General features: G+C 40.8%; 1 protein-coding gene across 2 annotated transcripts in view; it reads left to right on the top strand.

Moving 5' to 3' along the window:
- Window positions 1-11226, top strand: part of LOC136764873 (B-cell receptor CD22) — a 35397-nt gene extending 24171 nt beyond the window's left edge. The window contains exons 2-9 of one of the 2 annotated variants that reach the window (XM_066719234.1): window positions 2335-2434; window positions 2668-3033; window positions 5339-5602; window positions 8619-8888; window positions 9336-9426; window positions 9960-10005; window positions 10425-10558; window positions 11049-11226. In XM_066719234.1, the coding sequence (XP_066575331.1) occupies window positions 2383-2434; window positions 2668-3033; window positions 5339-5602; window positions 8619-8888; window positions 9336-9426; window positions 9960-10005; window positions 10425-10558; window positions 11049-11118 (1293 nt within the window). In that variant the 5' untranslated portion in view covers window positions 2335-2382 and the 3' untranslated portion in view covers window positions 11119-11226. Of the gene's footprint in view, window positions 1-2330; window positions 2435-2667; window positions 3034-5338; window positions 5603-8618; window positions 8889-9335; window positions 9427-9959; window positions 10006-10424; window positions 10559-11048 lie in introns of both variants that reach the window. The other variant, XM_066719233.1, reaches the window with a different exon arrangement.
- The last annotated feature ends 6382 nt before the right edge of the window (window positions 11227-17608 follow it).

The following is a 17608-nucleotide window of genomic DNA, read 5'->3' as shown; positions in this document are numbered from 1 at the left end:
ATCACGGGATCCTAAGCTCCCCCAGATCTTGAAGAGTTCTTGAAGGCTTCCTCCTTGCCCCTCTGGTGGATCTCCAGATTGACATAGTCTCTTACTATTACCATGCCTCTCCGCGCAATGAAAACTGGGTCCAGCTCCTGCTTGTTGAAGAGACAGATGTTCTGTCCCTCCCATAGGGCCTGTTTCACTGCGCAGACGACACGCCATCAGCATCTCAGGGTTGAAGATGTCTGTCCCTTAGCTGGTCCATAGAGGATCTGCTGGGTGGTCGCCCGCACAGGAACGGCAATAACAGGAGTCAGACCCTGCAAGCGGAGGGGCAGTCCCTAAAGATGTGAACCTCTGTCTCCCTTCCCAGGCAACCCTTATAGTGGCAAGTGTCAAACAGGGCCAGGCCCCTTCTGTACATGAACACTCGGGTGGGGAGACACCGGCTCATGGCCATCCAGGAGACATCTTTCTGCATGTTTGTGAGGCAAATGTGCGTAGCGTTAGCCCAGATAAACCGGCAGGTTTCGGGAGGAAAATCTTCAATTCTGCTGGTCTCATGAGTAGATCTCATATGGCAACAGATGGTCTTGTAGTCCCAGGAGACCAGCACAGCTTTGTAGAGGCCTACTTGAGTGCAAAGGTTCTGAGCGCCCTGTAGAACAGTGGGGGATCCCACGAGTGCAGCCTGGTCTCAGGCTGCGGGCAAAGTAAAAGCCGTTGATGAAACTCACATTCTGGATGTTCCTTACCACATATGCCAGCCCCTGTGCCTTAATAAGCCGCACAATGTCCGGGACCCCCTACCTCCATCCAGGGCGCCATTCACCATTTGCACTCTTTTCAGCCTCTCCATTTATCATGCCGACATAGAGAAGTATTGGGAAGAGGATGGCCTTTACGACCAGCACCTTACCAGTCATCGTCAAGGTCCTTGTGCTCCAGCCATGGATCTTCCTTTGAACCTTAGATAAGGCCTCCTCCCAGGTCTGGGTGCCCATATTAGTCCCGTCGATCGTGATCCACAGAACCTTGATGAACGGCTTCACAGGGAACACGTTTGGCGAGCCCCGGCCGACAGGCCATGCCTGAGAGAGGTAGACCTCGCTCTTGGCCTTATTGACAGCAGCCCCCATCGCCCGGCAGAAGCCGTCCAGCAGTTCCTCCACCCTGGCCACAGACGGCACGTCCGTGCAAACCACAGCAACATCATCCATGTAGGCCAGGGCTTTCAGTTGCTCTCCGCCGGAGTCCGGGAGATGGAAACCTGTGACCCGGGTGTCCTGGCAGATCGTCTGCATGAACGGCTCCAAACAGACGACATACAGCAGGGCCAACAGGGGACAACCCTGTCGAACCCCCGACCTGACCGGGAATAGTTCAGTCAGCTAGCGGTTCACACGGACCCTGCTGCTTAGGCTGCTGTAAATGATCTTTACCCATCTTCTCAGCCCAAGAGCAAGACCCATCCTCTCCATCACAAGCTGCAGGTATTTGTGGCCCACTCTATTGAAGGCTTTCTCCTGGTCCATGCTCATCAGGACCAGGGGAAGCCTTCTCTCGTTCGAGTAGGCCACGACATCTCTGAGCAGCTTGGCATTGTCGGCCGCCAATCTCCCCCGGGCACCACAGATCTGGTCGGGACCCACGACTTGAGGGAGTGGAGCAGGGAGTGATGATTCAATAATTGATTGAAGATGAGTGGGGAATCCAGAGAGAACATGGCAAAGTGTAGCAAGTGTGACCTCTGGTGGTGATGAAGATGTAGGGTTGGCTCAGGTCACTACACTTACCTTATAGGTAGAGCTATAACATATAATGCAGTGTTCTTATAGTATATGTAATTCAATAGCATTATAAGATGTTTAATAGAAGCAAATAAATGACATGGCAGATTATAATAGATTAGATTAATAGATTAATATCGGCATGAAAATGTCATGTTATAATACCTTTTATTAAGTATGTTATTAAATATATTATAATGTAATATAGAAAAAAGTTTAAATAAAATTGTGTAATATATTTATAATTTGTAATAATAATCATATAACAATGAATAACATAATTAATAATGTGTTAATAGATTGTTTATAATGGACACTTAAAGTGTTACCAAACATTTTAAATGTATACAAAATAAAATATAGAGAAAGTTATTAACATTGTAAATGTGTTTACACTTTGTTCAAACTATTCCTCAAACAAATTATATGAATATAAAATATAAACTATACAGAGCTAAAACAATGGTTACATAACTGTACATATACACTGAATAAGGATTAGTAATAAGATAATGTTTTTAAGCTTTCTCTGCAATTTCCCTGTTGTATTGAAAGGCAGAGAGAGCAGACACAGGGAAGTGCAGCAGCAGCAGCAGCAGCAGCAGCTATGGGTGTGAGGGGAGCTGTGTTCCTGGGGCTGACTCTGTCAATACTGCATGGTAAGACTGACCTCCTGAAACACAGTTTATTTGCTTCTCTGAAAAAAACAAACTATAAATGCAAAATAGACATTTGTACAAGTAGAAATATTGCAATATGTAAATGTTTAATAGCATCTAAAGAAAAAAAAATGCTTTTGAGTATTTAATGTCAAAATATTTCTACATAAAATGTTATTTAATTTGTTTCTTTGCATTTTCTGTGTATTAATGGAAGATATGGTGTCTTGCAGGTGTTCTGTGTGGTGATCTGGAAGTTCAATATCCAGTGTCAGGGATCTGTGCCCTAAAGGGCTCCTCTGTGTTCATACCCTGTACATATGTTTATCCAAACAATGCAAGAGTGACAGAGAGGAAGTGGTTCAAGAATGGAAATGCAAATGCTTATGATAATGTTAAATATATTTATCACAGTGGAGGGATATCTCTCGACACTGATTACACAGGCAGGGTGGAGTACATTGGACCTGACAAAAACTGCACCCTGAAGGTGAGGGATTTAAGGAGCACGGATATCGGGTGGTATTTCTTCAGAATAATTATAGACAGATCCCCAAATGCATTCACTCGTGTGCCTGGAGTCCATCTTAATATTACTGGTAAGATACTAACCTCTTCCTATATAAGTGAAATATCAGGGATGTCATTATCTGGGGTAAGCAGATGTACCAATCTGACTCTTACAAGGTACAGTGGAGCATATATCCACAGGCATGCACTTCCTTCCTGATCAATGTGTTCAGCTTTGCGTTCAATGTATGTGTGACTTTGTAGCAGAAGTGATGAAAAACAATGAAAATGTGGAAAATTATGAAGAAACTCTGCTTAGTCAAAAAGAAACATTGTAACCATTTTGCCAATTTGATATCCTTCTCTCAGACATATAATGTTTGATGTATTTATTTTATAAAGATCAACCCTTGAATGTAATAGAAACATCCAAATAAATGTATCAAATGTTTTAATGATGCTTTCTTTTCTCACACATTTTTAACTTTTTGATTTGAAGAATTACTGATACAGGCAAACTCACCAGGAGCAGATGGATCATTGCAGTAATGATCAAAGCAAACAGAATTCACCTGGTTTAAGAATGGCCACTTTAATCCTATTTCCTATCAAGACTCTGGAAACTACTCTTGTGCTTCAAAAGGCAATACAAGTGTATAGTCTCATAGCAGAGTCATAGTCAGCTGTGACCAGGATTCTCCATGTGTCCCCATACAGTTGGGCAACAGATGCAGGGCTTGGGTGTCACTAGTCAGCCAGGGTTTCCTTTGTTTAATGCCCAGCAGCGCCCTTTGTGGCCTTCCCATGGCCTGGAAGCTCTACAGTGTTGGCAGTGAGAGCTGCATCAGTCCACACTACAAAGTTTATGTGGTGGGACTGGCAGTGGAAAATTTGTAATTTAGATACAGTGCAGCAATTATCTTGATTTACAGTTTTTCTCAATTGCTAAGACACTTTTAATGAAACTAGGGTCAACTCAGTTTCCATCTTAACCTAATGAGCAAAACAGTATTCATTTTTGTACAACACTAATTAATTTCTCATAGCTTTCACACATAATGCAAATGTTAAGCACAGTTTTGCAAAACAGTAAACACAACTCTCTACAAAAGACACAAACTCAGTTGAGTAAATCATGTCAAACAAATTAAAACATACTACAAATTACTCCCATGAATGTGATCCTCTTTTGCACGGGTGCAAAATGTCTTTGCCCAATTGTTCATTCAGCAAGCAGTTCTTATTCATGCATTAAAGAGCTCACATTTGAGCTGTTTGCAAGGAAGGATGGACCAAGTAAGAGGCTGAGGGCAAGGGCGAGGGCAAGGACAAGTACATGCACAAGAGCAAGGACAATGGAGAGGTAGAGCTGCCCATAAAGGAAGAGGGGATCAGATGTGTGGTGGTGGTGTGGTAGCTCAAAGGGGAATACAAAGAGCTAATGTTTCAGATTACATTTGTGCCACAATTATTGACCATTTTGTCAATCATGACCTTTCTATGACAGAGGCTGGGCAATGCAACTCCCCATACATTACTGTAATTTATGTGAGTGAAGCCGCCTGCAAGGAGTCAAGGGAGGAACGCCATTGGTAAGAGGGCCACTGTGAATGTGCAAATGGGTGCACACATCACCATGTGTACCGCTCTCTGCAAGGAGATTTGTTCCTCGCTGCATTGCGAGGGAAAGCATCCAGTGTGATTTTGATGAAAACATGTGCCCTGATTGACAACAACGAATGGACTGACTGTGGTGTATAGTTGTACCTGTGTTGCCTGGTTTTACATTGCTTTGTTTTAATTGATTTGTCAGCTTGGAGTATTGTATTTGTATTATCTGTATCTACAGCCTCATTGCATTTGTAAAGGACAAAATGAAAGGTCAAATATAGCCTGTTGGTTCTGGATATTCCTGCTCTTGAGTGACATTCTTTTGCATTGGAAATGGTAAAATCATTTTAGGAAAAAAGAATACAGTGCATCCTGTGATTACATGTTTACTTGTATGGTACATACTATAATTATAGTATAGATAAATGGCACAGACATGTCAAAGTGGGTTAACCATGTTAGGGGATAGTGAAAGTTGTAGTTGGTATTTATTGGACTATTACGTAATGAATGATTGAAATATCTTTTAATTAGATCACAAGTTGTATGTTTTGATGGAGTTAGTTGATTTTGTGTCATGTGTTTAATGTTTTGAGAGTCTTTGTGCATTTTGCAAAGTAAATGTGACATTTTGGCCAATGTGTTTCAGTTTGTGGCTGTGTTTTAATTGTTTTGAAAAAGTGAATTCTGTTTGGATAAATGTGCTCAAGCAGTCAAGAAAAACTATAAAAACAAGAGACAATTTGAACAAAAAGACAATCTTTTTTTTCATTTTTTTTAAAGATCAACCTTTGAAAGTTACAATGATGTCCACAGGAAGTGATGAGATCATTTTGGGAGACAATGTCACCCTGACCTGTAACACACAGAGCTGCTCTCCAAACCAGACAGAGTTCACCTGGTTTAAGGATGGCCGACCCACCTACAACACCACATCAAACCCACTGAGCTTTAATAATGTTTCCTATGAACACTTTGGAAACTACTCCTGTGCTTCTAAAGACAATACAAGTGTACAGTCTCCACAGATCACTTTGGATGTCAAATGTGAGTTTAACCATTAAATATCTATTTCATGTCATTTAAGAAACACAATATGATGTATTTGTACTTAAACAAAAAACACACGTTTAACTGGATTAATATGCTAATAAAATAGACGCCCCAAGGAACACCTCAGTGTCAGTCAGTCCCTCTGGTGAAATAGTGGAAGGCAGTTCTGTTACACTGACCTGCAGCAGCAATGCAAACCCACCAGTACAGAGATACACCTGGTTTAAGACCAATGGAGCTGCTGTCTGGGAGAAAGGATCAGGGCAGAGTTTCACCATTGCAGAGATCAGCTCTGGAGACAGTGGGCAGTACTACTGTGAAGCACACAATAAACATGGAGCTCACAACTCTACAGCTGTATCTGTGGATGTACAGTGTAGGTGCTGAACAAGAAATTCAATTTAGCTGCAAAGGATGACATGATCCTGTCTGTTGTCATCACAGAGTCTGAACAGTTTTTGAGTTCAACAGTTTCGGGGGGGTGGGGGGGGGGGGTGGTTGGGATTAGCCTTCAGTCCATTCAGTCTGAGTGGGAATGCAACCTCAATATTCAATGCATTGAAAACCTTCCTACAAAATTCTTAAATCTATATATTTTAATATAATTGCAATAGTGCTTACAGTGAGGGAAAAAAGTATTTGATCCCCTGCTGATTTTGTACATTTGCCCACTGACAAAGAAATTATCAGTCTATAATTTTAATGGTAGGTGTATTTTAACAGTGAGAGATAGAATAACAACAAAAAAATCCAGAAAAACGCATTTCAAAAAAGTTATAAATTGATTTGCATGTTAATGAGGGAAATAAGTATTTGACCCCTTCGACTTAGTACTTGGTGGCAAAACCCTTGTTGGCAATCACAGAGGTCAGACGTTTCTTGTAGTTGGCCACCAGGTTTGCACACATCTCAGGAGGGATTTTGTCCCACTCCTCTTTGCAGATCCTCTCGAAGTCATTAAGGTTTCGAGGCTGACGTTTGGCAACTCAAACCTTCAGCTCCCTCCACAGATTTTCTATGGGATTAAGGTCTGGAGAGTGGCTAGGCCACTCCAGGACCTTAATGTACTTCTTCTTGAGCCACTCCTTTGTTGCCTTGGCTGTGTGTTTTGGGTCATTGTCATGCTGGAATACCCATCCACGACCCATTTTCAATGCCCTGGCTGAGGGAAGGAGGTTCTCACCCAAGATTTGACGGTACATGGCCCCGTCCATCGTCCCTTTGATGCGGTGCAGTTGTCCTGTCCCCTTAGCAGAAAAACACCCCCAAAGCATGTTTCCACCTCCATGTTTGACGGTGGGGATGGTGTTCTTGGGGTCATTCCTCCTCCTCCAAACACGGCGAGTTGAGTTGATGCCAAAGAGCTCGATTTTGGTCTCATCTGACCACAACACTTTCACCCAGTTCTCCTCTGAATCATTCAGATGTTCATTGGCAAACTTCAGACGGGTCTGTAAATGTGCTTTCTTGAGCAGGGGGACCTTGTGGGCGCTGCAGGATTTCAGTCCTATACGGCATAGTGTGTTATCAATTGTTTTCTTGTTGACTATGGTCCCAGCTGCCTTGAGATCATTAACAAGATCCTCTCATGTAGTTCTGGGCTGATTCCTCACCGTTCTCATGATCATTGAAACTCCACGAGGTGAGATCTTGCATGGAGCCCCAGACCGATGGAGACTGACCGTTATTTTGTGTATCTTCCATTTGCGAATAATCGCACCAACTGTTGTCACCTTCTCACCAAGCTGCTTGGCGATGGTCTTGTAGACTATTCCAACCTTGTGTAGGTCTACAATCTTGTCCCTGACATCCTTGGACAGCTCTTTGGTCTTGGCCATGTTGGAGAGTTTGGAATCTGATTGATTGATTGCTTCTGAGGACAGGTGTCTTTTATACAGGTACGAGCTGAGATTAGGAGCACTCCCTTTAAGAGAGTGCTCCTAATCTCAGCTCGTTACCTGTATAAAACACACCTGGGAGCCAGAAATCTTGCTGATTGATAGGGGATCAAATACTTATTTCACTCATTAACATGCAAATCAATTTATAACTTTTTTGAAATGCGTTTTTCTGGATCTTTTTGTTGTTATTCTGTCTCTCACTATTAAAATACACCTACCATTAAAATTATAGACTGATCATTTCTTTGTCAGTGGGCAAAAGTACAAAATCAGCAGGGGATCAAATACTTTTTTCCCTCACTGTATATCCCAAAATCTATATAATTGACTCTTGATCTATTCTGGTTTGCTGTCTGGGTAATCAGATTTGGTTTTAGTCCTTTGCACAAGTTGTTTTTGGCTACACTTTGCACCTAGACACCATAGCTTCTGTGCCCATCTGTAGCCTCTCTTTAAAAATCATTTCAAAATAATGCTCAGAATGAAAATCTGTTACATACAATTTAAAGGGTATTCATTAATTGAAGCTGTGATGGCTGAAGGTCAGAGGGGTAAGTGACCTCACTGAGGTGACAGTGTCCAGGGTTCCCGGCAGAATTGAAAATTGGTAATCAGAAACTAGGTGTTTTATTGAATTCCATCAATACATTAACTATCCACCTGAAACGTCTTAATGTATAGCGATGAAAATAATAATCCTACAACCTTAATAATAATGAGAATGTTAATTGTGAACTGGTACTCTGTTTTGCAGTATTGAATGAAGAGACCAATTACAATACTACCTGCCCTTTATTAAAACTTACCATTGTCAGGTTTCCTAATCTCTGGTGTGACATGGAATTGTGGAGAAACTTAATTAAATATTAAATACATATTCCAACCAAAATGGTACAGCTCTGGACCTCAGGACAAGCTCCCAGTTCTGACTGTGAGTCAGATTTGTTTGTAGTGGGGTGGGCAGGTGGGAGGTGGGGGTGTACCACACAACATTTTATGTTAACCAGGCCTGAAAAGCTGCCAAACACTGTTGCAGTGTTGGGGGCTTCACTGACTGGAAACTGTGTTCAATTAAACCTGGATTTTTCACAGACTGTTCTCTCTTCCAGACGCCCCAAAGAACACCTCAGTGTCAGTCAGCCCCTCTGGTGAAATAGTGGAAGGCAGTTCTGTCACCCTGACCTGCAGCAGCAATGCAAACCCACCAGTGCAGAACTACACCTGGTTTAAGACCAATGGAGCTGCTGTCTGGGAGAAAGGATCAGGGCAGAGTTTCACCATTACAGAGATCAGCTCTGGAGACAGTGGGCAGTACTACTGTGAAGCACAGAATAAACATGGAGCTCACAACTCTACAGCTGTATCTGTGACTGTAGCAGGTATAGTATGAGAAATATTACAATATGTTTTTATACAACCTACAGAAATCAAACCAGGTCTGAAAATACAAGCACATTTGTAAAATACAATCAGACGTTTTCTGTTCTCTTGCTGATGGTGGTATTTTGTATGTTCAAATAAAGTGATACATTGCAACAATTGTAAATAGCCCTGTGTCACAGTCAGACTGCCAGGGAAGAGGAACTTAAATGCGGAGGTACACAAATTCTGGAAATGGGCAGGGGTCAAAGCCGGCCAACAGTAGTTGTGTGAGGATATCTGTAAGTCTTAGTCGAAGAGGCAAGCAAAACCACTTCCACTTCCATGTGTCAAACATATCTATCAAAACAGACTGCAAAACATTTCCATTTTCTATATTATCACCCCAGGGTTGAATTTAGATAACAGTATTCTTTAACATGTTATTCTATTTTTCTCCATTCCAGGTAAACTGAATTTAGCCCTGATTCTTTCAGTGTCAGGGACGGTGCTATTTCTCAGTATTGTAGCGGTGGTGGTTGTCATTGTGGTCAATAGGTGAGTGGGTTCAGAAAAAAACTGTAAAACCTTGTATTGCATGTGTATTATGTGGTTTATCAACAATGACCTGTTGGTGAATTAAATAACTAAGCTTCTCACAGTGGCCCAGTGCTGGAACCAGTTTAATTTTAACGGCTCGCCCAGTCACTCACTCAGAGCACCGCAGAACAATTCCCACCAGTGATCAGAGAGAGCGGGCCGAAGCGGACAGTACTTTTTAACAGCACCACTGCTTGGCACATGTCATGAACTGTAACCTCTGACAGACCTCAAAGCAAAGAATTATGATTCTCCAATTTAACAGTGTCTCTGTGCTCAGTCCTTTATATTCAGTAAATTATGCTTTCCCAGCATGCTCTCTCAGAGCCTTTCAGTCAAATAACACCCCTGTAATTTCTAAAATAATTCACATTAATACCATGGTTATTAAGGGTTGCTAGAACTTCATGAATACTTGGGAATCAAAGTCCACTGTACCAGATTATTCCACAACAAACCTGACTACATCTGGAATTGTCGTTTGTACAAAGGAGAAAGCCTGGTCCCTCTGGAGAGAAGACAGACACAGGAACTCAGGTAAAGGCTTGGATATTAACATTGATTATAGACAGACAGATAGATATATACATAGATATACATATATATATATATATATATGTAAACACACAGTAGGAAGTAGCACATTAAAGAACATTTTTACAAATACACATATTGCTTAAATGAAGGACAGATAAAGCTGAAATATGGAAACCCTTTCCTCTCCTCTCTTGCTGTTCCCCTCATTTCAAACTGCACACAAACAGCCCCAATTCATCAACAAACAACTACTGCAGGAAACCAAGTTTAAAGAGTCAATTATTGGTCAGTCTCTCCATATAACCCTCCCAGCAAACACCACAATAACTGAACATTTCCTCTCCCTGGTGTTGTCCTCCTTGAATGGACAAACAAAAAATTACATGTGCAGGACTGACTGTATACTAACTTTCTTAAAGGGGGCGGCAGAAATCTTCTTTGAGAATACAGCCATTTCGCAGACCCTGGGGGGAGAGAAGGGCCCAAGCGTCGCAGCACCAGAGGAGGATCTCAACTACGCTGCCATTCACTTCCAAGCCAAGACACCAGTAGGGTAAGTCTGCACATGTCTGTGGTGTTTAAATGAGCTGATGTGATTGAGCTAGCCAAGGCTGTGGGTGAACTGGTCAGTACAGGCAGTGTCATGATATATTTCAGACAGTTAGGTGCTGGTTACCACTTTAAAACTCTTTGGTTTATGTTTGAATACAATTTAACCACACAACCAATAAACTAAAGGCCCAAAGCAGGATTCAGCTCATGAACAGAGTATTAATCAAAACACTTTGCTAATGTTTTACTGTCAAGTATACAAACACAGCCAAAGACTTGCCAGTGTAGGTTCTGCTATGATAAATACACTGAATAAATACATGAAATGCTTATACAACAGAGTGGCAGTGCAAAATGTACTCTCACTCACACAAGGTTTTAAGTCAGTCAGCTGGAATCCTTAGTTTCTGTTCTCTGAGCTGAATCAAAGTGAATTTGGGATTATATTCACAAAATGTAACACATTGTTCTCTGATCTGCTTATTTTTAAGGAATGGATCCACCAAACCAGAGGAGGATGACCCCTCAGTCATCTATAGTGCAGTGAAAGGTCAATCATAAAGATCCTGCAGACCACTGCTCACAGCTTCAGCACCGTCCACATGGCTGCTTATGAGGCTCACCTATGAGAGACTGATCTATTTTTAGGTGCAAATATGTGTAAATAAAAACCTTCCTGACAACATTCAGAAATTATGACTCCTTGATTACATTCTTAAAATAATATCACACATCAACAACAGGGTGGGAAATGTACTTTTTATGCCCAGTTTTACCAGCCACTTAGATTATTTTACCAGCCATTTTTCCCCCCATGCCAAATATATACAATAAAGTGCACTAGTATATTCTGAATTACTTCTATATGTTAATATTATTCATAATCATCTTCATGTTCATAATCACATTCTTTTTAATTTTGGCACTGATCACCCTCCATACGACCTACAGAAACGTGACATTATTTTTTCCAAATTGTCATGGCTCCGAGGGGGGGCATGGCATCATGTCACCCCCCACTGTTTGCTATTATTCACGTTGCTAAATTAAAATTAAAATATTTTTTTTCCAGAGCTGTATATATATTTAAATCCAACACCTACATAGTAAACAACTTCTTCGCTGTGTGGAATCAAACCCACAACCTCAGGTTCAGCTGTGTTTCTTAATCACTACACCAGCACATACCCAGTAAAGACCCTCCTAACGCAGACAACTGTCCTGATTATGTGTAGTCCATATGACTGAAGTATTGGAATTCATTTAAAATGTGGATGTATGGGGTTACAGCACTCTATTACATATGCTTTTTTGGACATTCACTTAGGAGACTTTAAAGCACTTATCCCGGGTCAAACGGACGCCCACAACCACAGCGCCATCGATCAGACCCGCCCCCTGCGTGCGATTGGTGCCTCCAGAAGGACAAACCCCGCCCCATCGGGTGATTGACAAGCATTAAAAAGAAGTTCGTTTGCCAAATGAAACTGAAAGATCAATTGGCAAATGAAATTGAAAGACCACTTGGCGAACAGTGCAATAAATTAATGAATTGATTTACGAATTGACAAATTCATTTATGAATTAAAGATTGAATTTAATGCTCCATATCCCTGTGCTGCCACTGCTTCACTGACAGATTGTGGCCACCATAAAGTGCTATCTCTGTTCTCATCTCAGTCATGTTATTCCCTTTAGAAGAGTTAACAGTAAAAAGCACAGCTCTTCTGCATACCTGTACAAAGCTGTGGTGCTCAGGTGTCGTCACCCCAGTGCTGCTGTATCTCTCAGGCAGGGAGCAGAGGGGCTGACAGGATCTCTCCACAGCAGACACTGAGCAGCCCACTGGAGCAGCACAGTCTGTGAGCCATTACTGATTCCCTGCAGCTCTACAGCAGCGCACACTGGCACACTGACACAGGTAATGGGCTGAAGAGCTGGGACAGATACCAGTGTATTCTTACAGCAGCTGGGACTGGTGTTGAATCTGGAGTGTAAAGAGGGCATTAACACAATGAAAACTAAGATTTTTAAAAGGGCATCATAAAAAATTGTATTGTAATAAACTTTGTATTATTAAAATATTTGAATGTTGTAATTTGTTCTATGTGTATTTAATGTAATTTCTCCAAATGTACCTTTCAAGAAACAAAATGTATCGATATTTAAAATGTTTTTAAATATATTCAAGGAAAGGAACTGCTTAAAACCGTAAAATACCAAGAGATAATACTATTATTATTATTATTATTATTATTATTATTATTATTATTATTATTATTATTATTATTATTATTATACTGACTATTTAATCTTGTTTAATCAGTGATCTCTCGGAGACCAGACACAGGGAAGTGCAGCAGCAGCAGCTATGAGTGTGAGGGGAGCTGTGTTCCTGGGGCTGACTCTGTCAATACTGCCTGGTAAAGCCAACTTCCTGAAAGCAATTTCTCAGCTGCATTTCTGGCATAGCAGGAAAAATTGCAGTCATACAGTGATAGACAACATCCAGTGAGGTTGTAGCACTCCTGTTGCTCCCTATGTGGGTGTAAGTTTCAGAAGCCTGGACAGGCCAACCTTTAAAGGCTACATTTTCCAGTGTCCTTGTGGTTTTCCTTTCTCTCTTCCCATTGGCTTTTTCAAATTCTCACTTTTCAATCCTCTCACTCTGGCAATCTGCTCCTTTTTCTTCATACCCTAATTGTCAGCTGGAAGGGGGAAGTTTGTGTGCTTGTGTTTATCTTGCCCAGTGAAATACCTAATCTGTATATTGTTTGAGAGTAATATTATTTAGCCTCTGCTTTAATTTTTTTTGTCTGCCGCTCTAGATTATCTTCCACATTCAGTGTATTAGCTTAGTTAGGTAGTTTTGTATTCTTTTTTGATGTGGGTGTGTTTGTGTTCCTGGTTTGGGAATAATTTTTCTGCAAATAACATTTTTTCTGCCCTCCATGTTTTCCACCTTCTGAAGATCACTAATGCAATTTCCCCATTCATCACGGACTTCATTCCTATTTAAGGCCTGGACAACAACATCTGTTTGAGCTCTAACCATTTTTCTTTTTCATTTTGGGACTGAATTTCTTTTGTTACTTTTCAGGCCATTCAATGCATTTTTTGGTTATTTCCTGGTTATTTTGGACTGCCTGTTTAGACTGTTAGTACCTGCCATTCATAGTGGACATTCATTAGCAATATCTGTGTTACTCTGTGGGTGTGTGTGTAGAAATCTTTTTCATGTCCTGTGTCTTCCATCTTCATTTCTATATCCTCCTCTCCTATTCATTCTCTTCCATGTCTCGCACTGTGCAATCTTTTGCTTTACTTCTGTTTTGGTTAAATGTTTTATCAGACTTTGTGTTCAATTCAATAGCCCAATTATTTTGCTTTCAACTTGTCAGTCATGCTTGCTGACTTATTTTGTATTAGAATTGGCCAGTAGTCTCTCCTAAGGGAGGACAGTGCAGTTGCCTATCAACTGTGCAGGGTGACAGTTACAAGGTATCCAGATGCTGAAGTTACTGTAAATTGACACCTCATGCTGAGAGCCCTGCAGGTACACTGATGAGCAAGGTTATCATTGAAAAGTGACATTCATTCACAGTCCATTCTGATACAGACACATTAATACATGCAGTACGGAATTCAACACTTAGCTAAAGGATGTCCATGCACCTAAAGGTGATGTCCAATACATACATTTTATAACTGCATTTAATAGAACAAAAATAGAGACTTGAATATAAACACTTGCATTTTTCACTATTTGGTGACTCCTAATTGATATCACACTTGTTTGCTTTCTCTTATTTTGTGATGTCTTGCAGGTATGCTGGTTGGTTATCTGGTGGTGACGTATCCAGTGTTACAGATCTGTGCCCTGAGAGGCTCCTCTGTGGTCATACCCTGTACCTACGATTATCCTGCCAATGCTACAGTGACAGGGAGGATGTGGTCCCAGTTTAAAAATGATAGCCCCCCTGTTACACCACCCTATATTTATAACAGTAACAACAGTGGTCTCAATACTAATTACATAGGCAGAGTGCAGTACAATGGACTAGACAAGAACTGCAGCTTGAAAGTGATGGATTTAAGGAACATTGATGGCAACTGGAAATATTTCCTCAGAATAATCATAGACAGACCGGCAAATGCATTAACTGGTGTGCCTGGAGTGCTTCTAAACATTACAAGTAAGATCATAATCTCTTTCTACAGAAGTGAAGAACAAATGTCCTGTTTTTGCGACACATGCAAAGGGAATATTCTGAATTACAAAATGGTTGTGAATGCAACCCAGATTATCAGAAAAATAAACTGTAGCACAGGACAGACTAAAACAAATGACAAAATGGAATGCCCATTGACTATAATAGGGAGTGGAATGTCCATAGACTACAAAGGGGAAAACAGAAAACTAGTCTACACTCACCTAAAGGATTATTAGGAACACCTGTTCAATTTCTCATTAATGCAATTATCTAACCAACCAATCACATGGCAGTTGCTTCAATGCATTTTGGGATGTGGTCCTGGTCAAGACAATCTCCTGAACTCCAAACTGAATGTCTGAATGGGAAAGAAAGGTGATTTAAGCAATTTTGAGCGTGGCATGATTGTTAGTGCCAGACGGGCCGCTCTGAGTATTTCACAATCTGCTCAGTTACTGGGATTTTCACGCACAACCATTTCTAGGGTTTACAAAGAATGGTGTGAAAAGGGAAAAACATCCAGTATGCGGCAGTCCTGTGGGAGAAAATGCCTTGTTGATGCTAGAGGTCAGAGGAGAATCGGCGGACTGATTCAAGCTGATAGAAGAGCAACTTTGACTGAAATAACCACTCGTTACAACCGAGGTATGCAGCAAAGCATTTGTGAAGCCACAACACGTACAACCTTGAGGCGGATGGGCTACAACAGCAGAAGACCCCACCGGGTACCACTCATCTCCACTACAAATAGGAAAAAGAGGCTACAATTTGCACAAGCTCACCAAAATTGGACAGTTGAAGACTGGAAAAATGTTGCCTGGTCTGATGAGTCTCGATTTCTGTTGAGACATTCAGATGGTCAGAATTTGGCGTAAACAGAATGAGAACATGGATCCATCATGCCTTGTTACCACTGTGCAGGCTGGTGGTGGTGGTGTAATGGTGTGGGGGATGTTTTCTTGGCACACTTTAGGCCCCTTAGTGCCAATTGGGCATCGTTTAAATGCCACGGCCTACCTGAGCATTGTTTCTGACCATGTCCATCCCTTTATGACCACCATGTACCCATCCTCTGATGGCTACTTCCAGCAGGATAATGCACCATGTCACAAAGGTCGAATCATTTCAAATTGGTTTCTTGAACATGACAATGAGTTCACTGTACTAAACTGGCCCCCACAGTCACCAGATCTCAACCCAATACAGCATCTTTGGGATGTAGTGGAACGGGAGCTTCATGCCCTGGATGTGCATCCCACAAATCTCCATCAACTGCAAGATGCTATCCTATCAATATGGGCCAACATTTCTAAAGAATGCTTTCAGCACCTTGTTGAATCAATGCCACGTAGAATTAAGGCAGTTCTGAAGGCGAAATGGGGTCAAACACAGTATTAGTATGGTATTCCTAATAATCCTTTAGGTGAGTGTATATCTCCAAATCCCACACAGGGATCCTAAAATCCTGAACACACTTTCTTTAAAATAACCTAATATAAAAAAAAGTGGAATTACATGAAATGACAGCTGATTACTATGTACTGACAGGCCTGGAATACTCAAAACACACTAAAAACATAATAGGATTGTTTCACAAAACAGGAATATTTTGATTTACAAGCAGGTCTCACAAATGAAAAGTGTATAATAACAATTTATTAAAATCTATAATCCCAGTCTAGGATTTGGAGATATAGGCAGTCAAACCTATTTGTGGTTTGTTTTTCTTACCATTATATCCTTAGTGATTTACATCAGTAAGGTATCTAATCAAAATAATATTAGGCTATATGATCAGATATGATCTGTACAGTTCATAAACAGAAGAGAAGGTGAAAAGGTAATGATAGACACCATCCAAGAACAGTAAGTAACTCATTTAAAACAGCTCCTCACTCAGAAAGTTTTTTTTTCTTTTTAATATAGTGCTTACAGTCCTTCTGACAAAAATAATGGATTATATTTTACATATTCAATTCTGCGCATTTGAATGAATATTATTATTAATAATGTATTGTTATTGATTGCATTAATGTATATCTGATGCTCCTTTAAAAAAAATCCTGATCCTTAGATGTGGTTGGATATATCAGAAACTGAATGGCCATTTTCTACAATATTTTTTATTACATCTGCATATGGTGCCAAAGTTTCTGAAACCATCATAGACAGGAGCAGTTACAACTCAATCTTGGGTTTATTTTAACACTTACAGTTCAACTTCCGGGTAACAGTGGTAGCCTACATAAACCACAAATTAGTAAATCATAAAAGCATCCAAATGAAAAATCATACTTTTTTGTTCACACCATGGAAGAATAATGAAATAGCTACATTATTTTTTATGTTACACCGTCGTTATTAATGACAAGAAAACAAGAAAAGTTTTTTACTTTTCCAATTGCTTATTGAGAAACGAAAATCGAATGACCAAAACGTACACGGACCCCCAGGCTCTCCTCTCTGCCTCTCCACAACGGGAAGCCAGACACTTCCCCATTTTATCTAGGAGAGAGGCAGTCATGGGAAAGCAGCGAGTCAGGTGAATCTCCAGTGTGGTGGAAGAAAGTTTTGGAGTCGAGAGTTCTAGTCAGAATTTATTACGTGCACGGGAGGAACAGCACTACACAGAACTCAAAGGATTTTAGGCCGCATGACACTGCTCCCCAAAAGTTTTGAGACAGAACAAAGCTTTTATACCCCCTCTGGGACATACCCACATGGGGCCTTAACATTTTACAAACAGTGTCTGAATGGTCATTTCTAATAACTAGCAGAGATTTCATTGGCATTCTAAACTAAGCCTTCCCATCTCATTAATATTATAATCAATACTC

Source organism: Amia ocellicauda, chromosome 12 (genome assembly GCF_036373705.1).
Source record: "Amia ocellicauda isolate fAmiCal2 chromosome 12, fAmiCal2.hap1, whole genome shotgun sequence".
Classification (NCBI taxonomy): Eukaryota; Metazoa; Chordata; class Actinopteri; order Amiiformes; family Amiidae; genus Amia; species Amia ocellicauda.
The sequence above is the reverse complement of the archived record's forward strand: the minus strand, read 5'-3'. Positions and strand labels throughout refer to the sequence as shown.